Source organism: Myiozetetes cayanensis, unplaced genomic scaffold (genome assembly GCF_022539395.1).
Source record: "Myiozetetes cayanensis isolate MyiCay16 unplaced genomic scaffold, myiCay2020 scf22, whole genome shotgun sequence".
Lineage (NCBI taxonomy): Eukaryota > Metazoa > Chordata > Aves > Passeriformes > Tyrannidae > Myiozetetes > Myiozetetes cayanensis.
Window position 1 is genome coordinate 4,035,030 of NW_026087434.1, and position 25,109 is coordinate 4,060,138.

General features: G+C 46.5%; 1 protein-coding gene across 3 annotated transcripts in view; it reads right to left on the reverse strand.

Moving 5' to 3' along the window:
* Positions 1-223: 223 nt before the first annotated feature.
* RAB11FIP4 (RAB11 family interacting protein 4) overlaps positions 224-25,109 on the reverse strand; it is a 105,337-nt gene continuing 80,451 nt past the window's right edge. Inside the window, exons 1-13 of one of the 3 annotated variants that reach the window (XM_050319106.1) lie at positions 23,874-23,976; positions 12,551-12,768; positions 9,251-9,442; positions 7,647-7,781; positions 6,187-6,222; positions 5,188-5,287; positions 4,684-4,787; positions 3,994-4,134; positions 3,368-3,449; positions 2,974-3,111; positions 2,526-2,684; positions 2,032-2,175; positions 224-856 (exon numbers count right to left, since the gene is read on the reverse strand). In XM_050319106.1, coding sequence (XP_050175063.1) covers positions 740-856; positions 2,032-2,175; positions 2,526-2,684; positions 2,974-3,111; positions 3,368-3,449; positions 3,994-4,134; positions 4,684-4,787; positions 5,188-5,287; positions 6,187-6,222; positions 7,647-7,781; positions 9,251-9,442; positions 12,551-12,687 — 1,485 coding nt within the window. In that variant the 5' untranslated portion in view covers positions 12,688-12,768; positions 23,874-23,976 and the 3' untranslated portion in view covers positions 224-739. Of the gene's footprint in view, positions 857-2,031; positions 2,176-2,525; positions 2,685-2,973; positions 3,112-3,367; positions 3,450-3,993; positions 4,135-4,683; positions 4,788-5,187; positions 5,288-6,186; positions 6,223-7,646; positions 7,782-9,250; positions 9,443-12,550; positions 12,769-23,873; positions 23,977-25,109 lie in introns of those variants that run through there. The other 2 variants (XM_050319104.1, XM_050319105.1) reach the window with 2 other exon arrangements.

Consider the following 25,109-nt stretch of genomic DNA (forward strand, 5'->3'; position numbering starts at 1 on the left):
ATCCCCCTGGCACAACAAACACACATGCACACACGCCGAGGAGCAGCTGGCTCAGGGCATCCCCCAGCAGGCTCCAAAGTGACCTCACATCAAAAGCACTTTGTGCTGACAGTGGCAAACAAGTGGATGGTGATTTTTCACAAATAGCAACAATTTTGCAGTATCTTCCTCTTCTTCCCGTTTACTTTGTGTCTTTTCCCAAAGTTTGTTTTTTCTTGTGTGGTTTGTTTTTTTTTAACCCGATGTGTGGTTGAACTACTAAAACTTAATCAAATAGTAAATTACACAGTCAGCACCAGTCAGGAACTGAACCTGGGTATGCCAATTGGTTTGTGGTACCCAAATTCCTGGAAGAACGAAGAAAAAGATTCTTGCTCCTAAAGTTAGGGCCACATCCATATGTTTCCATTGTCTTTTTTTACCTTTACAACTAGAGGTAGAGTCATTTTGTCCAGTATCTAAAACAGCATGATCCAGTTATATTGTTATTACATTAATATACAGTATCCATCTTATCACAGGTATTGAAAGTGCATGGAAAAAGTCTAACCAAGCCAATTCAATGACAAATAACAGTGTACCAAACATCATATAAACACACCCGCGCACCCACACTCACACGTAGTGTATATATATATATATATTTATAGATTAATTTACAGTATCAGAGTGTTGTTTAGATCCAGTGGCATGTGCAGAAATATCAGGCAGTTGCTGCTTTTTCCTTCTCCTACTCTCTTCAATTCTTTATTTCCAAGATGGATGGGTTGTGGTCCAGGATTGCCAGAATGATCTTGTCCATATACTGTCGCAATCTGTAGTTTATCTCTTCCTGCTCTTTGAGGGCTTCCATGAGCTGAAACACAACATTTCCAAGTTGTTCTTGAAATATTCTCACTAGTTTACCACTAGCTAGATTTCTGAGAGGTCAAAGGCCCCTCAACCTCTCCAAAGATGAAGAGTGCTTTGCTTTTTACCTAAAGCTCATGTTATTTGGGTGTCCATTTTCATTAGCCTTCACATAAATACTTCCCTGAATCTGCAGTTTCTTACCTTTCTTTTATTAGACAGGAAAAATGGTGTGATGGGAACGGTTTATGCAGGTCTGTGAGGTTTTACTGAGCCTGGGCCACAGCTGTCAGGCACTTCCCCCCTTTAAAGGGGGAGTGCTGGGCATCCCTTGCATGAGCCAGAGTCATGAGGTACAGAGGGAGAAAGTCAGATTTCTTTTGACAATTGCAAAAGCCCAATTTGCTTTTACCTAATTAGAGATCAACAATTAAACAGCCTTCCTTCACAGAGCTCTGGTTCAGCAAGAAACTCAAGTATGCACTTCACTTCAAGGGCCTGCCCAGGAGCTAAAAGGCTGGCAGGTCATTCCAGTACAGACTGGGTAAAAGGCCTGTCCCAGGACTCCTCTTGATGAAGAAATAGGGAATTCTGTCTGGAAGAAACAGAGCATAAAGGGCAAACAATTCCTTTTAATCTCCTTCACCACTAACCTGTCCTCTTCCCTGGGAGCTCTTATGGGTCCATGGGCCTGATCTCACCTGAACCTGTCCTGGAGCTCAGAGGAAGCTGCATCAGCTGCACTCAGCCCACGCAAACGGGCATCCCATAATATCTTCCAAAGCATTACCACACTATTACTTGCAAACTACTTACTTTCTCCAAGAACCCAGCTCTGCTACAAAGGCAACATATAGCTCAAATTTAGGTCTAAGTTACTGAAGTAACGTAGAACTAAATCTAGAACAGAAAGTAAAAATTTAAGTAACTATCCATAGTCATTTCAGTATGAAACTAATGTCATACTATCACAATACCCTCAAATTGTAAAGCAGTTCACTGAGAGTCTAGTAATTCCATTTTTTTGAGAGAGAAATGGGAGAGTTATAACACTCTTGAACTCCTACCAAAGCAGAATTTCTGCTGTTCATTTGTCAACTTCAGACAGTTCAACCTTGACAGTTAATTAGACCGAAAAACGCTTATTCTTGGATGTAGTACCTGATTAAAAAAGCACATTACCTCATCTCTTGATGCAGAATCAATTTCAGCAGCCAGTGACTGGGCTTTTGTTTGCGTTGCAAAGAGATTTTTAGCTTCATAAAGACTGAGGCTTAGGATCTGTCCATTCAGGTCATCGTTTTGGTCACGAAGTTTCTGATTCTCCTGTTTGAGGAAGATGAAAAGACACACCGCTTTTAAGTTCTTCTTACAAGGTCTCATTAAAAATAAGTACTTATTTTAACATTACAGGTAATTTGGGTGACACGTGGTAAGGCTGCAAGCGAACAGCAGCTCTCTTACCTCCTCTGACAAGTCCTCCCTGCTGGATCACAGGGCACAACTTGACATTACTGATGCAGAGAAATCCTACACAGATGCAACGTGTGTCTCGTGCTTGTGACAAAGGGGGGGACGAAATCTCAAGGCAGCGTGCCAGGGGTTGCAGTTGTAGGCATTTTTCGAGGCAGCCCCATCCATTTCATGTGGATCATCAAGAGGCCTTTTCTGCTCACCTGCTTCAGCCGCTTGATCTCGTGCTCCATCTCCACCTCCCTGGTCTTGGCGTTGAACTCACTCAGGCTGGACGAGGAGCTTCTCCCACGCCCAGGACGTTCACATTCCAGCTTGTACAGCTGCAGGTGCTCCAGTTCCTTCCGCAGGTCTTCGATGAGCTGTGGGCACGCAAGGAGGTCGTGTGTCTCCAGCACAGCCCTGCCCAACCAGCCCCCTCCCGCTGCAAAGTTCTCAAAGAGTTGTAAACCCTTTGGGTCAGGGATGGACATTGATATTCTTGCAGCGTTCACCACCCTACGGGCACCCCTCCCACAGAGACACGATCCAGCAGGATGTCCCCTGGGTGTGCTGTTCTCAGTGCTCACCCTGTCTGCCCATTCTTTTTCAGATGGGTTTCCACGCAGGTGAGAAGAGATTACCCGGCCTTGCATCCCTCTCCACACCTACCTCCTGTGTGGCTTCCCTCTCCTTGTTGAATTCCAGCCTGTTCTGCCGCAGCTTGTCCATCATTCTCTTGTACAAATCCATCTCATCCTTCAGTCTCAGGCTCGTGTCTTCCAACCTGTCTGACATGCGCTGCCTTTCCTACAATAAATGGGAAACTTCACAACCAGCTTGCAAGTGCAGGAGAAACCCTGAGTTTTACAACATGAACCTACAGGCACAGCTGGTCAAGAAGTTGGTTTGTGTCTTGGGGCATTCCTGCCTCCAATGTTCCAACTCCATTGACAGTTTTAAGGCAGAAAAATTAAAGGTGGTGGGCCAGGCACTGTATGAGTTTTGCTCTTACACAAATGGAATTGCTGTTAAATTGCTCAAGCACTCAGGGGGGTTTCGTTACCTCATCCAATCTCTCCGTCTGGGATTTCAGCCGTGTGACAGTGCTTTTCAGGTCACCGTTTTCCTCTTCCAGTTGCTGAACCCTGTGTTAAGAACAAAAACCTTATAGCAAATACCTCTTCAAGATTGCAGACATGCAAAATAGCGTGCTCTAAAAAGCCATTTCACTTGCACTTGACGGGAAGACCAGACAAGAAAATCTTTCCTATCTTAGCACATTTTAGCATAAGCTTTTTGATAGTTTGTTTTTAGGGCCCAAAATGCCACACTGACCCCCTCAGATTCTTGTGCTCCTAAAAACAGGTATCTAAAAAAAAAATAAATAAATAAATTAAGTCGGAAGAAACAAATGTTTGCTACAGCTGGCCACAATTCCCTCCTTGAATCCATGCCAAATATCCAGCTAAGCTGTCTACATGGGCCATGTGGATTAAAGCATTAATGCAAGGCACCCTTCCCAGCTTTTGGGCTTTAAGACACACAACTGCACAGCTACTCTACAGACCTGCCAACCTGCCACCATCTGTGCAGTGTCTGGTGGTGAACAGCCTGCATTTACATGCAAAGTAAAAATGAAGACAAGAGAACCTTGTGCTCTGTTCTGGGTGGCACCAAGGTGTTTGTTACCTTGTATTCAGCAGTTCAATTTCAGTGCCCTTCTCTTTTTCATACTTGCTGTAAGCTTCTCTGTGTCTCTTTATCTCGTCTTCCAGGGTCTGTTCTGCTGATGTTTCTTGGTCTTTCAATAGTTCCTCTAGTTCGTGAACTCTAAGGAAACCAGATCTCACTTCAGTAATCGCTTCTCAAGTACTTAAAAAATAAGTGTGCAAGTTCACTGCCTCCATCTTCCCTGCCCGTTCCTTTATTTCATTCTACTTCACCCTCTCTCTTGGCATTTAATCTCTCCCAGTATCTCTCCTGGTATTTAATCTACCCAAGAACACAGAATTAAGTAGTATTGCTTCACCTATTATTCTTTCAATCTCAAGAAGCTGGGACTACGACCCAGCCTTCTGCTCTTGCTACATGCAAGAAAAAAAAAACAAACCCAGCCACCACAGCAACCTTTCTCACAGCAGAACAGCTTGCTCTGTACAAGTCAGCAACATCTCTTTTAGAGACACCAGTTTGGAAGGCCTCTGCTTGCTGAAAATTCAACCTTACTCCACTTGACTTCTCAGATGAAGCCTTATTTCATCTGTCAGCATTAAGGAAGGAGACTTGGTCATACTCTACAGGTAGGGATGTTCCTTCCCCACAGCTGTGTTGTGGCTTTGCTCTGACATGGTAAGGAGGGCAGGCTCTGTGCTCTGTTACCTGTGCACTAGCTGTGTGTTCTCTTGTTTCAGTTTGCTCTTCAGGTCACCGTTTGTCAGGCTGTCATTCTCCAGTTCTGTCACCTTCTTCTCTAGGTACGTTACCTGCAAGGGGAAGTGGAAAAAACTGGAGTTTGAATCTCTCTTCAAACACCCCTTCACTCTTCCCAACTGGCATTTAGCTATTCTACCCTTTTTAAAGGTGGCATATTTCTCTGCAAAGCCAGCAGTGAAATCAAGCTCCAAAGATCCAGATCCAGCATTTTTCTTGAAGGTGACCAATGCAAATACACCCCAAAGAAGTTCTACCACAATGCCTGGATCTGTGCTTGCACAGCTCTTGCATTACTGTGAAACAAAGTCGTAATATCAATGGAATGTCAAGGAAATTTTGAATGAGGCACTTCAGAACAGGGGTTACTGTGAGCAAGAGCTTTGTCCATTGATGCAGGTCTGCAGCAGGGTCTGGTTGGGTGCATTAATCCCAAGGCTCACAGCTTCTCACCTTCTCAGTGATATCGTTGTCACAGGAGTCTATACTGTCTCTGAACAAGTCTTCTGTGCTGCCATTACTGCTGCTGAAGTTACTGTTGTGGAAGAGTTGTCTGAAAGATCAGAAGGATAATTATTTTGCTTGATGAGGAGGGAGGACAAAGAGTCTGGTTCGGACTTTGAACATCCGACGCTAAAATCGGTGCAATCATTTCAGTGACAATTACAACTGTTTAAACACAAGTCTTACAAGAGACTGGTAGCTAAATGAAGTCATACTGAGCACAGTCAATGACATTAGTTCTAGGGAGTGAGTTCTTTGTTGCTTTTGATAGGATCTGCCACCAGCATTAACATAGTTTAAAAAATACTTAGCCTTACTAACACTGTGTACTGAATTGTATTTGCCTTATTAGAAATTTTAAAAAGGTCACCACTGCCCACTGGTTGGTGCAGTTAACCTAGAAGATTTCACAGAATAAGAACTTAAAAATATATAAAAAAAGAAATCTCAAGTAGTTCCCACTGCAGAATAGTGTCAGAAATAGGTAACACTGGAGATTATCCAAAATGTTCTTGACCCTTACAGGCTTCCCCAGCACAGGGCTGGTTCATTCAGTCAAAGGAAGATGACAATGCTGTGTGTCCTTTTTAAAGGGGTGCTCTTGCTTCCCTTTGCATTTTGGCAACAGCAACAAGGCCCACATTATGAGGGTTAAAGAAGCAATACCTGGACTGAGTGAGTAGCAGTATAAAGGAAGAAAGCTGGTAGACAAGGAAGCAACTATCTATGTTTTTAACAGTTCTTTCCAGTTCAGGGGCCTGCTCCAAGCCAAGTATTGCCTTCTATATTCTTTAACATCCCTACCCAAACACAGGCCCCTTTCCTTGAAAAACTATCTTGGCACATTTTTGTTTTCCAAACTTATTCTTACTCTCTTCTCCCACTTCCACTCATGGAATTGTTACAACTGATTCCACAAGTATTTATAGAAAAGTTGAAGACTCTTACCTTCCAAAAGCTGTGCTTGATATTTTCCTGTTAGGGCTACATGGATACAGAATGAATGATATAGGAATTAAACACTTATTTGATTCAATTTTAATTGCATAATAAAATATAATATTCACTGTTTTAGCAAAGTCAAAACATGATTCTGTGAACAATGTTCTTTAACAACTTAACCAAAAGCTGCAGTTACTAACAATGCTAAGATGAGTGAAGCCACAAATTACTGTGATCATTAATAAGCCAATTTGCAAATACTGTTATGTTTAGCAGAGATTTGTCAGTGTAAATCAGAGCAAAACTAATATTAGAAACACCACAAAGGGACACCAAGTTAGTGATGGACATATATTCTGGATTTCCCAGTTTTTAGATGATTTTATAAACAGTTAGTTTATCCTTCCCCATAATGCTTCCCAGTTCAGCACAGGAACTGAGGTGCTTCCCATTTTCACAGCTCCCTTCTGCAGCCACGGACTGGTATTATCCAAACAAAAGGTCCACACTGCAGACAACAGCACTAGAACCAGATCAAAATCTCCTGCTGCACCTCTCCATGAGAGGATGTCACATCTCAGTGTGCACAGACACAGCTCTTGGCCAGGGCACCGCTCTCTTCCAGCCAGGCATTCACAGCCACCCTCACCAAATTCCCAGAGCCCTGGTGGGTCATGCTCTGGGTGCTGGCAGACCCCTGTCCGTGCCATCAAGAGTGCTCTGTCCCAAGGATTATGCCAACAGGCACGACTCACGCTCAGTTTCTAGGGGGAGCTCGAATCCCACCAAATAATTCCCTTCAAAAACCCTAGGGGATCCTTGGAAGCACTTTCCAAGTGCTCAGCACAGCTCAGAAGTGGATGGAGTGGCAGAGATGTAAGGAAATTTCCTTAACAGAAATGTAAGGAAAAAGCTGAAATTGCAAAGAACCCCAAAAGTAACTCCTGCCACAGGAATTTATAATTTTTTCAAGTTCCCTTGAGGATTAAAAAAACCCAGTATCCCACAGGAACAAAGTACCTCTGCTGACTAGTAGCTTTAGGAGAGGTGTGTGTAAGGTTATATGCATTAGCTAAGGATTTGCAGATCCCTCCTTCCCACCTGGAGAAAGCAGTGGTTAAATGTAGATCTGCACTATGCAGCACAACAGATCTCACTTCCTGGGAAAAATTCATGGAAATATCTCTCTCACTCTGCAATCAAAGAGCTTATTTGTTAAAATATTTACTAATGCTGTCTGCACCTTAAGTCAGAAAAATAATAACTAGCTAATGAAGAACAGCATTTTGATTCAGGCTAGATATCAAACTCTAAATTTCTTACATACATATTTTCCTTAAGGACAAAACATGCATAAGACAGAATGTGACACAGGAAAGGAGAGGGCTCACTCTTCCTCTCCTCCTGCTTCTACCTGGTGCCATTTCCAGGGGGCATTGCCAAAAGCAGTGCAATAGGCTGCTTACCTGTTTGCTTTCAAGTTTTTCAGCCTGGCTTCCAAATCGTTGAGGAGATTTATCTTTTTGCAGCACTGTGAGCAGTAAACATCCAGCAACTCGCTGTTATAAACATGCCTCATTTTTCGGGGGGTTTGGCCAGCGCTGTTTGCGGGAAAGGAGAGATGTTACCGGCTGTAGTAACCAACTCACCACTGGCTTTCCTCCTGACTGTGTGTCTGTGTGTCAGAATCACGGATGAGGGACTGGAAGAATCACCTCTAACCACAGTCATGTAATTCAGAGCTGATGATGGAGAGTTCTGGCCTTAGGGCAAGTCTACCTGTCTGAGCTGAGCCTTTCCAGAGGACGTGGTCTGGGTGTCAGTGGAAAGAACCAGCCTGGGTGACCACAAGAACAGCAAAAGGCACACAGAGTCCACTGGGATGCATGAGGCAAAGGCAGCTAGATCAGAGTGTTCCACCTCAGCAATGCCCTCCTCTCATCCTGCCCATCTTCCCGTCAGAGCCTGGCATGCAAACTGAAGAGTCTCTTCTCCAAGAGAAAGACAGGAAGATGAAAGACAGGGTGGTTGGGTAAGAAGTCACACAAAGCCCTTCAGATGGTAGGATGAAAGGAACCCTGGAATGAGGAGGAAGGGAGAAGTGGACACAGCTCTAAAGAGGAGATAACAGTAGCTCTTGGCATGATAAAGAGAAAATAAACTCAAATAAAAAAGAGCAATCATGGCATGAAGTGCACTGAGCCCCAGGAATGAGAATGGAAAGGGCTGCATAAACCCAAGGAAGGAGGGGATGAAGGACACAAGCCATCCTCGTGAAGGGGCAGAGGAGAGGGGTGCTGGCTCTGCATGCAGGACAGAGGTGGCAAGGCAGGATTGCAGAAGTGCTGGAAACAGAGGGGAGCACGTGGGGGCTGCATGCAGAACAGAAGGATGCAGTGAGCTTGTCCTGTGTTAGCCATGAAGCACAAGACATTCGTGGGCTATTGATCCAAGCAGGCAAATCCTAGAGAATGTCCATGCTCAGCTCTTCCCGACCCTGCTCCCCCATTCTCTTGCCTGGGGAAGGACTGTGAAATCTGGAACTGACTTGGTCACAGGACGTAAGAGCTGCAGAGACTGAGGTCACATGCAGGAAACCAGTGCAGTGCTGTGGCATTTCTAGCTCCTAACAGAGAGCAGCTACTTGCTTATGATAACCCCCTGTTTGTGGGCAGCACTTCCCCTCACAGTGCTGAGGATCTGCAGTATCAGAACACTAAAGAGAAGCAGCTCTCCTGTAAGTCTTCTCTCCACTGCATCAGGTGCACAGTGCTAAGCTGGTTTCCATCGCAGCAGATCCCTTCCAGTACTAGCCCTGAACTGTGAAATATATTGTCTGCAATACAACGAAATCTCTAGAAGCAAAACAGCCCAGTTATTTCAACAGAACCCAGCAGAGGTTATCAGAAACAATATATTTGCTCAGCTCTTATTAAATGCAGTCTGTCAACTGGAGGGCAGAAAATGAAGTGATAACATTTTAAGGTGAGTCTGTGTAACCAGTGTAACCTCTGGTGTGGTCAGAGAAGAATAAAAATGAGAAATTGTTTGTTAATGAATAAGGAGCAACCTGGAAGATACAGATGAGCCAAGGTCAGAGTAGGCGTTGGTTCTGGTCTCATCATCAGGGCAGGGGCTACTGGGAGTAAAATCCACATCATCTCCTTCCCCATAATCTTCAAACTGTTCTTCATTACTGATCAGAGAGGCGGTAGAGTAAGTGGAGAGGTCAGATGCTGCAGAAGGGTTGTGAGGACTTGACCTGAAACAAGAGGTCAAAACATCTCGAAGGCCGACTTTGATAGCACCTCATCTCACATGGAATCCTCCACCTTCACAGCCTGTCCCCTCACTGGAAGCTGCACCCCACTTACTTTGTGCCAAAACCCTGAAGTGCTAAATGCATCTGATGTGCAGTGGACACGGTGCCTTGAAAGACACGAGCATGGGAATCTACAAACAAGCTACTTGTGAGACAGGTTTGGATCAACACAAACCATTTCACTTTAAAGAGCACACACCCTGACGATCCTCAGTCACCATTTCCTCGTGGGGACTTCTGCTCTGAATGCAGGAACTGTGCAGACAACTCCAAAATGCATGGGATAGTGAGAGGAAAGTATGCAAGACAGAGGCTGTTGCTGTATTCTGCAATCAGAGAGTTTTCCAGTAATCCCAATAAACCCTCTCCCACACCCCATGAGCTCCAGCCACTCTCCTCTGTGTGGTCAGGAACAAACTTGAGCTCACCACATACCTGAGAGTCACTAAAGCTACTGATGTGACCTCCCTTCCATCGTGACAAATTGTGCCTTTCAGAGCAGATATGGACCACAAGGAGAGGCTGCCTAACTACCAGAGAAGTACCTAAAATCATGTCCAACAGGCAGGAATGGCAGGACCCTGTGACCTCAGAGAGAGAGGGCACAGAAGTAAATAGATCAGCAGAGCCAGGCACCACAGCAAAGCAGCTGGCAGAGCATCAAATAAAACAAAGTTGGCTGCAGAGAGTGCACAGTGTTCTCCTGCCCAGACTGCCCTGCAGCCCCACAGGGCACCTGCAGGGCAGGTATTTGACACAGGTTTGCTCAGCTCCCTCCTCAGTGAGGCATTCAGAGAGAAGCCACTAAATTCACATGCAAGTCCTTAAAAACAAACTTCTCCCCACAGAAAACCCACCTGGAAGGCCTGAAAGAAGATGATTTCACTTGTGAAACCCTGGCCTTGCCCAACACATTGCTCTTCCCACTACAGAGCAGAATGCAGGGCCTCTGGAATACAGACAAGGCACTGATGGAATCCGCTGGCACCTTGTGCCGATTGATTCAAGTTTTCCACTCCCTTTGCCTCAGTGCACAGTGCCTGCACCTTCAACTCCACCAGCTGAGCCATGGGACAGTAACTCCTGCTGATGTTCCACAGCAGCTCAATAATATTTCCTCCCAGCTTTTTCTTTTTTTTTTGAGTCTACCTTGAACCTCCCAACCCCTCCACAGGGAGATTCTTTTTCCCGTAATACTACACTGGTGAGCTGTAAACAAGAGATGCACCAGTGTTCCTTTGGCAAGCACTATTTGCATATTCCTTCCCTCCAAAAGCAATTAGTAGAAGAGGAAGCCTGCCAGCATTTCAGATGTATGCTCTTTTGTTTCTCCCGTTTTGATGAGATCCATTTATAACCTGCAACTCATTTATCTAACTCACATTAACAGAAATTAGGGCAAGTCAAGCCTGGCACACTATTAAAGGATGAAGATAGGAATACTCATACTAGAAATAGATCAAACCTATCTAACAAGGCTCCTTGGCTGGGGGATTAGTGAGAAGCTCAGCATCTATTCATGAAGTGCTGCTGTGCCATGGACATACTGTGTATTGATTAGTTTTTGGGAGATCTCATGACCTGTGTAACTGCAACAGCTGTTTGCATCTCACTGTAGTTACACCAAGTCAGTTTGGGAAGAAGCTCCTCCTAACACCCCCACCAGGACTGGAATTGCAAAGTCATTTGCGAAAGAGTTTCTAAAAGCAGATGATTTTCCTCATTCTGACACTTTCTGAAGGAAACTTCCATGTGTTTGGCGTTTTTTTGTTTGTTTGGGGCTTTTTGTTTGTTTGCGTTTTAAAGCTATCTCCTGTTCTGCAGGAAGCTTCACAAGTGTTTTCCCACAGATTCACCAAGGCTGAGGAGGCCTCAGAGAACAAACCAAGGTCTATCAGTAGCAGCACAATAGCTCTTAGTAGCTCCTGCCTGCCCTAGAAGGGGGGTTCAGGATGCACAATGCCTTTCCCACCCCCTTCTCAAGAGCCTGACTGGCATAGCGGGCAGGAAAGAGACTCATTTCAAACACAGTACTGGTGAAAGTCACTGCAAGGATGGGGCTTTGGAGAACTGGGAATGGCAAGCAAAGGAGACAGGTTTGATAAAGAGCTGATGAAAACTGCAATTATCTTGATAAATCTCTGAGATGGCTTGGGCAAATGGGAAAAAGTCAGAACAGCAAATTGAGGAGGAGGGCAGGGATGAGGCTGCACAGGGAGCACCTGAGGAGGCCCAAGAGAGAGAAGGAAGACTGCCTTAGCAATGAACAAAGCTCAGGAGACACAAGTCAAGATGGCAAGCCAAAAATAGGGAAGACAAGGCAGAGGCTTACAAAGCAAGCCCAGCTGGGCTCTGTCCTGTGGTACTGCATTAACTCAGGTCAAGGCAGGATTAAATCAAGTTGGGTCCTTTTCCCACCCCAATCAGCTTTAACCAACACCCCCAGGGACATACCTGGGAAGAGTCAAGTTAGGATTACAGAGACACTGGTGTTAACAGCAACTATGGTTACACACAGACATGCCAGGACACCCTGTGTTAAACGCCATTTACTGCTGAACACTAAAGGTTATGGAAAATTAGAAACACAAAGAATTAATTTGGTACATGAAGTTGCAAAGCAAATCTGCAGAGCCCACATTGCCAGGTAACTCGATGCACAAAAGACTGAAGCAGCATTCCTCATACTGAACTGCTCTGCAGGAAGTATTTGTTTTGATTCCAGCACAGAAAGTTTAAGGGAACACAGAAGATTCTAAGGTTTGGGGAGATTCTAATGCAGTGATCCATCCTGGAGAGACCCAACAACGCTTTCACTTCAGCACACAAGTCCTGTGAGCGCTCACAGAACATGCCAGAAGGAGCCAGGACTGAGACTACCTAAGCAGACCTGGACATCCATCTCCCTCACACTGCAAAGGGATGTTAAATTTCTCAATCCACCTGGCATCCTCAGCCTCCCACAGTAGGGATCAGTCACACAAAGGCTCCTTCCTCCCTGGCACACGCCCTGGAGCAGAGCTGCCAGGGGGCAGAACCAGCACTCACTTGTCCCCGGGCAGGAAGAGGCCCCCCAGGACACCGTCCTTGTCCTGGCAGACGTCAGAGGCCTCCGAGCTCTGGGCACTCTCGATGGCACTGTCCATGTCAGACTCATGGTGAACCTCCTGCTGGGCCAGAGTCATCCCGTCCTCATCAGGGAACAGCTCCGACTCGCTGAAGGCGCTTTCGCTGTCCAAGTAGGCGCAGTCCTGGATTTCACCCCCCTGGAAAAAGAACAGTTGGGAGTCAATTCAGATGGCTCCTTAAGGCAGTTGAGCAGATACAGGAGAAGCAATAGCCCACTCTCTGGCTGCCCTGGTAAGCAAGAGTGATACTGAATAAAAGCCAGAACACAACAAGCTGACCTGCGCTTTTACAAAGCCAGCTCCTGCAGGCCCCTGAGGTAGCTTGTACCTTCCAGAGGGGCTCAAATACTGTCTCTGACTCTTACATGGGAGAGGAGGACACAACACTCAGGTATGAAACGCAGTCAATTTTGCCCTAATTTACTAAAACAATGCACTTGAAGTAATAAATATCCTCAAAGTTTTGTAACAAAATGAGGCATCCTCTGGAAGAAGATAATACACAAGTCACTGAGAGTTACTCCTGTGATTAATATTATAGATTAAACAAAAGCAAACCAGATAAGCCTAACAGTTTACTCTGTTTTTGAGGATGGGCAAAAATATATGAAGTGAGAAAAGAGTTGGCAGGTGTTAAAATGTTTATGATAAGTCATGGTGATAATCAAAGATTTAAGAGAGTAGAAAAAAAAAAAAGAGACTGAAATCATCTGTTCCTGCTTCCTGGAACCACATGTCTTGATCAAGTATCAACTAAAATAAGACATCATTCTCATTAATGCAACTCTTTGCTCTTGTTGTTCGTCCTCTCCCTCCCCTTCTTGCCCCATGAACACTCACAATAGCCAAAACAAGCTGGGTTCTATTTGCTTGGCCCTGAGGGACAAACAAAAATTCTTAATTGAAAAAATAAAGGCTAAGATTTCACTCTGCCCTTTGATAAGCAGCAACACAGGGCTGCTTTGACAATTCCCATCCAGCATGACACGAACAACTCAGAGCTCCAGAGTGAGTCCTGCAAATGCTCTAACTCAGAGCTCCACTCCAAAGCTCACCTGGAAGCTCCACAGGCAGCCTGACCATTGAGCTGCTGTCAGGAAGTGAAGACAGTCATGTATTCACAGCTCAGTTCACTGGCACAAGGAATGGAGTATTTCATTCACGGATATACCTCATGTTTAGGCACAACTGTCATCCTGCCCAGCTCCTCCCCAAGGAATCCCAAGGCACTGGCAGCCTGGCACCACTGCCAGCATCCCCTGCCCTTCTGCTGAGCACCCTCACTGGGACTCTGTCACAGTGGCACCACTTGCTACAGCTCTGCTTCAGCCTCTGGACTGTCTTCTGCAGGAACACAAGGAGGTTTAAACCCCCTCTTGCAGAACCAGACACGTTCTGTGCCGGTGACACAAACTGTTCTCAGTGTCTTTTTCACTTCATCATGACTGAAGTCAGGCAGAAGCTGCAGCTTCTTAAGATTTGCAAAAACTACTATTAGAAAGGCAGGTCTTGCTGTCCATTTCTTCCCCAAAAACACCAGTTTGTATAACTGTGAAATCTCCCAGCACATACAGGCTGAAAAAATTCAAAACAACCCCACCTGCTCAGACCCCGTTAACTAATGAACACCAGAGCAGGGAAAAGCACAGCACTGCCTGCTGTGTTTGAATCTCCAGGTACACACTGAGAGCAGACACTGGGTGCTTTCCTAGCTGAGCTTTCAGCAGGTTTTCCAGAGGAACAAGGAATGTCAGTGAGACACTTATACAATAATAAGCACACGTGTAGATGCCTTTTCCCACTGCTCTGTGTCAGCCTTATTACACCTGAAACTTTCCTAAAGTATCACTCAGAGGTGTCCAAAAGGATTTATTTAGCCTTGGTTTCTGCCATGTAGCATCTACTGAAGCCATGTTGACTCATGCAATCGGATTTATAGCTCTGAGCCACAGCCTCTCACCCACAGGGTGGTTTGGCAGGTCAGACCCCAGCCCTAGAGCCTGTCCTGGCCCTGCCTTAGCCCCGGGTTCTCCAGCACATCTCACCTGCTTCTTGCACCATCACAAGCAAGCAGGGACAACGCCACTGTTGCTCTTTGCAAAGTACCTCGGGATCTACAAACTTCACAAGCAGTAAGACCTTTTTAGTAGGTGTTGGAAAAAGCAAATATTGTTAAGAGCAATTAAAATGTTTCAGAAGTACCCAGGAGTGTTTGTTTATCTAACAATTCCCCGAAGTTTCCTCCCTCACCCCGAGCCCCACAGGCACAGAGGTCCCATTTCTCCTAACAAGTTTAATGCAATAAAGCCCTTGACTGCTGTTATGGAATTGCACCAGCTGGTAAAAGTCTGATCCAGGAGGGAAAGAGAAGGGCATGGAGCATACAGTGGATCCCTGAAGCTCCCAATTAGCCAGTCTTTTTCAGAGGTTTCTTTCTCTTTTCCAGAGGTTTTGGAGAAGTCTCTGCTTAAGCAAGTTTTTATAGCAGGAAAATCTCACTGGTATTACACAAATTAACACAAGAAAGTAAAGGTCAAGAAGACCAGGAAAAACTCCCTTTTTGCTCTCTGTAGGTAACACCACACATTTGCTTTCTCTAAGAATAGCTGCTGAGTTGTTCTTTAAAAAGAGTCCATTAGCAATTAGATGTGCAGTGTCATCTATGCAGGCTGAGGGCTCACTTCTCTTCCCTGTCACTTTGTGGCAACTTACCCTTCACACATTTACTTGTCTGAGAGTTCTCATCTACAGCTCCAGCACAGGCTGCACTGTCCCCAGCCTGCTCAGTACCAGGGATTCCTTTCCCAGGTGTAATTGTTCTGTTCCTACACTTTAAAGTCCCGTGGGGGAAAAAAAAAAGAGCAAAGTACTGAGCTTTTGGAGGCGATGACCCACGGTAAGCCTGAACACCTCCTTTACAGCCTCACTGCAAGACTTTGGAACCCCTTCTGGAAGCAGGTCCTCCCTTCTGCTGATCCCATCCTTGAGCTGAGGGGAGCTCAGGGACTGATGGGGACTGGATAAATGAAGAACATGGGCCAGCCAAGGTCCCTGGAGGAGCTCCCCCTCAGCTGCTTCCTCGCAGCGGGGGAAGCAGATTCCACATCCCAGGCTGCCAGCCCTCCTCAAACCTGGCACTGACCCCCTTGCCCGGCACAAACAAAGTGCTCAGCTACTCTCTGAACACCCCACAGCCAAATCACACCCTGAAGACGCCGGTCCTTTCAACGCAAGCAGCACCAACAAACAATCCTGCCAGGAGGGCTCAGCTCCAGCAGCTGCATCAGCTGCTTTTCCATGCTTTTAAGTGCTCGGGGTCCACCTCCAATCGGTGCCAACACTATTTCAGCGAGATGTACAGCAACCAGGAGCAGCCCCTGTGCTGAAAGCTGTTCTCTGTGGGTAGGAACTACGCGCTTTGCTATTAAGTTTTACAACCTTAGGGGTGTGGAATCACTACACCCTCATTATGCAGTGTTCCAGGCACAAGGATGCCTGTAAAGCACACGAAACAAGATGCCTCTTCAGCTCCTTGGTGAAACCAGCCTGCAGTGCAACTGTCACAATTACACATTTAATTAAAGGTTTTCCTTCTGTGGCCTAAATAACCAGTAGGAGAACACAGACAAAGCACCTTTAAAACAACTAATACAGGTTAAATAAGCTACTACAAGACAAGAGGATCAGAGCACGTCACTAGTAAACAATATACAGGCATCCACACCTTCCTGACTAAAGCTGTAAGTTATTTGAAGCTGCAGTTGTTCACTGACCACAGTTTCTCACAGAACCCTACTGTCAATGATGCCATGTAGCACGAGCTGCTGACAGACCACACCTAAGCTGCTAAAACAAACAAAAAAAAAAAAACACAAAAAAAAAAAAGAAAAAAGAGAGGAGAATAAAAAGGTTGATTGCACACCTTAACCCCTCAAATTATTCCTTCATAGCTTAGATATCTACAGTACTCCAGGTACCAAATTAGAAGCTGATAAGAACAAGTGTTATTCGGGTAGCCTTGAAAGAGCTAACTCGAGTTTAAGGAGAGTTTAAGAAGTTTAACTATGAAGAGACACTTCCAGCCTGAGTCATTTGTTTCCAGTGCACATGTCATTAGCCCCAACCAGTAAGAGAATGATGCCTTGAATATGAATCACTGTGGCTGTCATTCTGCTAGGCAGTTCCCTTTGTTAGCTGAGTCAAAAGAGATAAGCTGCTGCTTATGATCTTGGAAGATTCACATTTAAAAAAAATGAAAAAAAAAAACGAAAAAAACCAACTCCAGCCCTTAACGTTAAGATACCACCAACACAACATAGCTGCGGGCAGCTTTAAACCTGCAAGTGCTCTGCACTTTATCTAATGGGATGCTCAAGATAACTCCAAGTGCTTCACAGGCAGCCGGCCCGACGCTTGTATGGCAACTGTTGAATATTCAGCAACAGTTTGCTCTATAGAAGCACCTGCTGCCCAGAGATCCAAGGCCACTTCACAGAAACTAATGAATTCCCTTCCTCGAAAGAGCTGATTGTGTGGCTGCATTGAAGGCAGATGAGTAAGCCCAGCCTGCCTTTGCAACAGCCACCCCAAACAGAAGCAGGAGCCAGAAGACAGCGATTCCCATGGATTCCTTCTGATCCTCGTGGGTCAGGAAAGCAGCGGCAGCATTAGGTGGGTATGGGAATACAGCTCTGCCTTGCCCTGCAGTGACCTGACTGGGCTTTCCCAGGTTGGAAGCAATCCCTAAAATATGCATATAAAACAGCTGAAAGCTAGTAACTTGGCTGACAGACAGGCTACATGACATGCCTACATCAATACATTCACGCTGAGGAGCAAGCCTCGTTAAAATTCACTCCCATCACAGCCAAATCACCAGCACCCCTGACATTTAGACAGCTTCACAGTATGACAGAGGAGACAGGGAAGAAAAGAGGATCCAAGTATCCCACCGCTGTGTAATTTGATTGGTAAGAGCTGGACCCACCACACACAACCAGAAACAAGCAACACCACATCCACATCAGCCAAGGCACTTCCCTGGCCAGGATCGTGCCCCCAACCTGCACTCGGACAATCTCAATCCAGGTGGGGGGCAGATGCCAGTTTGAGTCCCTGCACCCTCCCCATTCACTTTCTTCCCACCAAAAGTGCAGGAACAGTCACTGCACCACAACTGGAAGGGAAGAGGTGCCACGTGGAGGTGTGCCAGGCTTGGAGGTCTCAGATGATTGTTACTTACCGTAAGAGAAAATCCAGGCTCTCTCACCTTTATTTAAGCAGCCAGTGCATTGGAAGGCAAATATTCTCTTAATTACTGGGTGACAAAGAAGGGTGTGAAGCATTTCCACCTAATGTGTTTTGGAAACAGCCACTCCTCTACAAACATTTGCATATTTACACCAAGTGGGTCGTGAACTTTTTTTAACGCACGGGGTTCTCCCCGGTGTTATTTCCCCTCCCTTTTCAGTTGTCAGGCAGAGGTGGGGAGGTGCTGATCTACCCTTTGATCTCATGGGAACAGGAGAAACCACGGAAGAGGAAAATGCAGCAGCACTGAGCGAGACCACACGTGTGCATCTGCAGCCGTGATGTGAGCGAGCGCCCGCCGGCCCTCACCCACGTCCTGCTCTTGCCCACGACTGGCTCTCTCCCTCCCATATCTGGCTCTCTCCCCCATGCACCTGTGGCCTTGCACAAGGCAGAGCAGGGGCTGCTTGCAGGTAGGCTGCTGGGGCAGGCAGGAAGCCACAGAAACTGCTTCCATCTCCTCCTCCAGCACAGAAGAACACCAAGTCTCCCCACACAGCTGGGAGGATAAAATCTCTCAGAGTTCAGCATCGGTGTGCAGAGCATGGTTATTTTACCAAGCTGTTCAAGTAAGAAGCTATTTTAGGGCCATGGGTTAGTTTGCTCAATGCAATAGCTTCCTCTGACTGTTTTGTTACTCAAATCGAATAATATTCGAAGCTCAGTTTAAAGCAAAGCTTCACACGCTCCTGCTGGGGGTATTGGAAGGGACCTCCAGGAGTAAGTTTATTCCTAAGATCTAAATCTAGGATCGAGTGCTGGACAGAATCCTGGAAAGCCAGTGCAGAGCCCCCAGACAGAGGGCAAGCTCTGCCTGTGCTGCAGTGCACTGCCAGCCTCGGCAGGATAACATCTGCACCTCACACAATCGTGCAATTCAAGGACAGCAGGTTCTGACTGAAAGACCAAGCTTCAGCTTCTGGGCTGTTCCTGCTGAACCACACGAGCAGAGGGCACAGGGGTTCTGAAAGGCTGCTTTGTGCTCTGGCTGGGGAGTTCAAACTGACGTGCCTTTTCCAAGGCAAGGGAGAAAGGGCGTGTGCAGCCCGGAGCCAGCCAGGGAACGGCAGGAGTCAGCAGTGCTTACACTCTGCTACCTGTCACTTTAATTGGCCGTAATAGAGATGCCAGACCTCATCATGCACAGGGTCCAGATCCAAGCGCTCCTTTTCACAGGTCATTGTTTATGCTCTGAAAGTTTTAACATTAAAAGACTTTAGCAGACTGCTAATTTGATCCTCTAAAGAAAGTTAAAATAAAAAAAAAAACCACCCTCTTCCCTTTACTTTGAAGTTGTGTCCCGTCACTCCCTGGGCTGCTTCCCACTGCTGGCCTATCATACACCCATCAGCCACCACTGGAGGCTCATCAAAGCAAGGAGCATCCCTTTGCAGATGAAACAAAAACATCCTAATCTGCAGCGTTAGGAAAAAGAGTACATTATCTTCAGCATGAACAGGGCCAGCACAGCAACCACAGAGTTCAGAACGAAACCCACCACATCGTTTGGCACCTTGTTCCAACATTCTTCAGGGCACATTTAGTTCTGAGCTGGAAGACAGTTTCCTTTCTCTTTCACATCCCTAGTGGTGCAAAGTGTCCCCGTGCTGGTACACCATGAGCATGTCACTCAGGAAACTCCTAAGGTGTCCACTCCAGCAAGAGCAGAGACGAGACCTAATTACCCGAAAAGTCTCTGGTATCATTTCGAGAGTGAAGTGCTTGTGCCTGTGCAATCTGCCAGCCCTCTGCAGACTGATAACCACGGCCCTTCCCACACAGTGAACTGCTGGGACAGCCCACAGCAGGTTCCCCCCTGTCACCCCTTGCCCTGGGACAGGAGGACATCCAAGCCTGGCAGCTCTGTGTTGAAATGAGCTGTGGGAAACTCAGCATTGCCTCTGCAGCATGTGTGGGGGTGCTGCAGACCTTGGCTTATAAAAGCTGGTACGCAACTAAAAAAAAAATTATTCGTGTTTGCCTAAAAAGATCTGCACAGCAGATAATAAATGTGACATAATTAACCCTCTTGAGAAGCCTTTGCCTTCAGATGAGACAATCTCATTCTATTTTTAAAAAGTCAGAACAGCAGTAACAGGGAGGGAGGATGGAAAACGTCAAATTCTTACCAGGGTTGGCTGCCTAGGACTGATGCTCAGACTTGACCTTGTTGAACCTGTCCCTGCTGAACTTGCCCCTTGAGGGTCAGTGAAGGCACCTCTGGCACACTGTGGGCAGCAGCACCTACCATTCCTTTGGCATGGGCACTTGGCAAAGTTAGGGAGGCCACTGTGCTCTGGGTGCCAGATGTCCCAAAATCACTCACACAGCAAACACAGAGCTGCAGCTGATGGCTGAATGCACCCCAAAGACCCCTGTACAGACCAGTCTTAAGACCAAGGGTCAGAGCTACGACCAGATTACGTTATTTTGAAGCAATGCTACAAGTGAACACCTCTACCATGACAGAGAGAGCTGGAAGCTACTTGCAAAGAAATGTCTTTATTTTAAGCCTAAAGCAGAGTCCAGCATTTGCCTCTCAGTTCAGTTCCCTAATTAACCAACTCTGTAGTTACAAGATGCTCTTTGTAACTGGTGTTTGCTGCTCAAGAGACAGCTCAGCTCACACATCAACACGTTTTCCTTGACAGGCCTCAAGGTCACCCAGTTGGGTGCTCAGTAAATAACAAAAAAAACTTGCATCATCTTTGCCTGGAGGTGCTGCAGGCAATGGGTGAAAAGTCCCTTGAGCTGACTTCTTGCTGCCCAGCCCAGTGGCTGGGTGAGGAGAAGGAGGGTATTCCTGGCACCTCCAGAGCACCATTAGGCACAAACAGCGTGAAGAACAGGAAGAAGCCGTCCCAGGTAGGAACAGTTCTGCCTGTGTCTGAGCTAATTATTTACAGGAACGCTGGTCAAACTCCCTTCCCCCAAAAGAACTTGGCAATTATAATATTCCCATTTCTTTCCTATACCACTGCAAGTTTGGCCTCCAGCAAGCACAGGGAAATAAAGCCATTTAAAGAAAAACAAAGAAAAAGAGATGTTTGCATCACAAATCATATTTCTGCCTTGCCACCCACCCGGATTAGATTACACTGCAGTCTCCAGAGGGGAGGGATGCTCGGGGAATGGGAGCAATTTCAGACCCCAAGAGGTAGAGAAACATCTCTAGTTTCTTCAGCACAGTAAGAAATCCAGCCATGCCTGATAATGAGTAGTTTATGTTGGCAAGCAGAGGGAAAGCATTAAGGATGTGGCTTTGCTCTAGTTTATACAGAAACACTTCCCAGAGCTCATTGGTCACCCTGAATACAGACAGGCCTAAAAGGTAATTTACTTCATGTTTAAGAAACACTGAAGTAGCTCTGAAGAGCTCCTCATTAGGAGGAGGAAGGAGCTGCAGGACCTTGGCTTCTCTTCAGCTGGAGGCTGGGCAAACCACAGGTGAAAGTGTCTCTGCTGCAGGAATAACTGGAACTGCAGCTTTTATCCAGCAAAGATCGTAAGCACTGATTTTTAAAACTATTTTAGTCTCCCCGTCTATTTCTAAAAGACATTTTACTTCCTTTTAAAGAAAGGCTCTCACATACCTGCTCTTTTACTTTCTTACAGTGAACTGACTGCATTAATTGCAGAAGGGCTGCCAAGCACATCACTGAGCTCGACATGTGACAAACATTAGGAACCCACTGATCGTAAACTCTGGCTCAGTCAACAAGCTGTGTTATTGCACTTATATAGTAAAATACACATAAGGCAGGAGATATTTCTACCCTTGAACCTGCACAGACAGAGCAGATGGGGACCAAGCAGAAATCATTTATAACAACATTAGTTTGCATACTGAAAACATGATTCAAAGCGGAGCCATATGCAGAGACCCCCTACTACTAACCAGCAGTATTTGCTGCAACACAGTGCCCAAAGCACTGTTTTTTGTTGTCAGGAAGGACTCACAGAGCCTGTCTTATGTTCAGTGTAGCAATCAACCTACACGACTAAAGAAAGAACAAAAGGAATGACATATATTATGCTGCAATTCAGAATTTAAGGGGTCAGCTACCCAGACACGGCGAACATTTGAGAATATTAATGTTTGGACAATGGTTAATACAGCAGAAACTCACCATTAGTTTTATAACCATTTAAAATATTTCACTAGGACAGTATTCAGAAGACTGAGAGTTAAGATCAAGCCACACTCAACACACACAACGGCACTGGTTAATCAATAACTGGAGCAAAGTGATTCCATTCCCCCTGCTATTTTGGCATGGGAAGTGTTTTTGTTTTGCAGGCTTTGCACATGGTAGAGATTCCCCAACCACCCTGGTGGTAAGAGCCCTGACAAGGCAACCACAGCTGAGGAACATCTGCACATCAGGTGGCTTCTGGAGACTTGCTGCTGTTTGCAGTAATTCTTCAAATAACAAAGTTAAAAGAAGCCCATTAAAAGAGTTTTTAAAGCTGCCTGAAGGCTGCCACATCGAGTGTTGGGTACAGCTCAAGCTCCTCTCAGTTTGGGCAGATGCTGCCAAACAGCCAGTGGAAATTCCAGTCTCTCCTTCTGTACCCAGTTGCATGAATAATATTCCCCAGTACTGCACATATCTACTGGTGACTACCATATTATTCCCCAACTCTCCAAAAATAATCCCAAATTATACTGGTATAAAGGCCTGGATACAGGTACCACAGAGTCCACCTTCAGGGAGCCTATTCTGAACCCACTTCAGAAGTTTTCTCTCCTCTGTGCCTCCTCAGCATAAGTTGGTAAATCAGCCAAATAACGTGAGGATAAATTGTTACCTGAGTCCCCAAAGCCACCAACCTCACAAATCCGCCACCAGCGATGAAAGTATTGCTACTAATCAAAGCAACAGCATTAAACTGCCACTCCAAAATCAGCAGTAGCACAACACACAGGGCAAGGACGGCGTCTGCCTGCCCCGGGATCTCCGTCACAGGGAAGCACAACTGCTCTTCTCCATTTCAGAGGCACAACAAACGACTCCGGGCCAGGAACTGTTCACAAAGTTCCACTCCCACTGCAGAAAGCTTCAGAGGAACATCTCTGCTGGGAGCTGCTTTCTTAGGCTGCCAAGCACATCTAACGCGGGCCCATCAGGGCCACACGGGTCCCACACGAGGGCTACAGGCAGCGTCTGCAGTTCCAGCACAGACTGTCGTGACAGCCACACAACCAACCGCAAATCATTTTTTCCTGCCTATGTCACCGGCATCCCAGAGCCAGCAAATGCATTCAGAGCCACAACTGGGTATTAGAAACATTCAACAATAAGTAATGGCAATCCAAACACATTGCCAGTGCCACTGAAAACAATTACAGAACGAACCCCTTGCTTGTGTTCATCATTAAAAAGTAGTTTTTTTCCTCCCCTTCCCCTCGTAAAGGTTTAAATCCCAGATATTTGGGCATCTCCAGGTGATAGAGCTGAGTGCTCTACGAGGCTCAGCTACGCAGGAAGACACCCCTTCTTCCCCAACACCCCCATTTCACCCCACATGGCTGCTGACAGCCACGTATGGTTTTGCATTTTCCCACAGAACAGTATCCCCAGGACCTGCTCACTGAGAGCCCAACCTTCCAACACACACAACTCTGGAGCGAAAAACCTCTCCTTTGGCAAACAAGAAAAAAAAAAACCCAGCGGGGTTCCCCTTCGCTCTACCTGCAATCCCCCCGCATTTCACGAGAACGCGGATACCGCAGCGGAAAGCTCAGAGACGCTTTTTCCCCGGCTCCTCGGTCCCCACCGGCGCCGAGCGGCCTCACGGATCCCCCTCCCATCACGAATCCTCCCGTCCTGACGCCGCAGCTCCGGAGGGGCAGAGGCTGCGACGTGGAAGCCACCTCACACCCACCCCCAAAATAAAACAAACCAAACAACCGCGAACTTGCTCCTCACCCCACACGGAGACACCAACCACCGCTTCTTCTTCCTCCTTCTCCTCTCCTCTGTGCTGCCCGTACCTGGCGCGGCGCCGGGAGGTCGGTGCGGTGCCCACGCCCCGTCCCCGCCCCGCAGAGGGGGCGGGCGGAGTGCGGGGGGCGGCGGGGCGGGCAACACTTGGAGCATCCCCGCCCCGCCGTTGCCAAGCGACGCGGAGGGTCCGGCCACGGGCGTTTGGTACCCGCGACACCGGAGCGCGGGGTCCGTCCGTGGGTCCCCGTCCCCCCACGGATGTTGTGCTCGGGTGGGTGAGTGGGTGGGTGGGATCGGTGCGTGCTCGACCTCGCTGGTGGGTTTAGCGGCACTCGGTTTTGCTCAGAAATAATTCGACGATGCTCAGAATTATTCGTAATTAAAATTAGCCATGATTACTAGTGAGAGGGGAAAGCTGCTTGGGGTTCCTGAGAAATGAAGTGTGGCTTAAAACCTTAGTAAGTCTCTATATATTATATAATTTATATTTATATATATACACATATACATATTATATATAATGTTTATATACAAATGTGTTTATAAAATATACATTAATTATATATTTATATATAATGTGTACGTTTTTATATAATTATGTGTGTGTACATGACACAGGTTGCCCAGACAAGCTCTGGCTGTCCCATCCCTGGAAGTGTTCCAGGCCGGGTTGGACAGGGCTCTGAACAACCTGACCTAGTGGAAGGTGTCCCTGCCCACAGCAGGGGGGCTTGTAAGGAGATGATCTTTAAGGTCCTTTCCAACCCAACCCATTCTGAGTGTATATATATGTATATATCTGTATGTATATCAGTGCTCAAGCCTATGGTGGGCAGAGACCAGTTCTCTGTGGGGAGGAGGCTGCAGTGAGAAGATCACAGAGTAGATCTGGGTGAGGGCAGGTAAAGCACTGCCTTGCTCCAGGCACTGCACCCACCAGGGATCATGGACAACTTTCCCGCAGGTGGTGAGTCTGCAGGAACACGTCTGAAACACCAACAGAGGAATTTTTAAGAACCAGTTTTGGTTTTCTGATGCCTGATTAAGTGAAGGGCCTGCCCTGGCAGATATGGCTGTCAGGTCCCAGGCAGGGACAGTCGCTGGGGACATGAGGGTTCACTGGGGATCACCTCACCTGCCTCGTGTTCTCTCATTCCTACAACAGAGTGATGATAAAACACAGGGACAGCCTCTCCTTTATGGTGGTGCCAGGCTAAA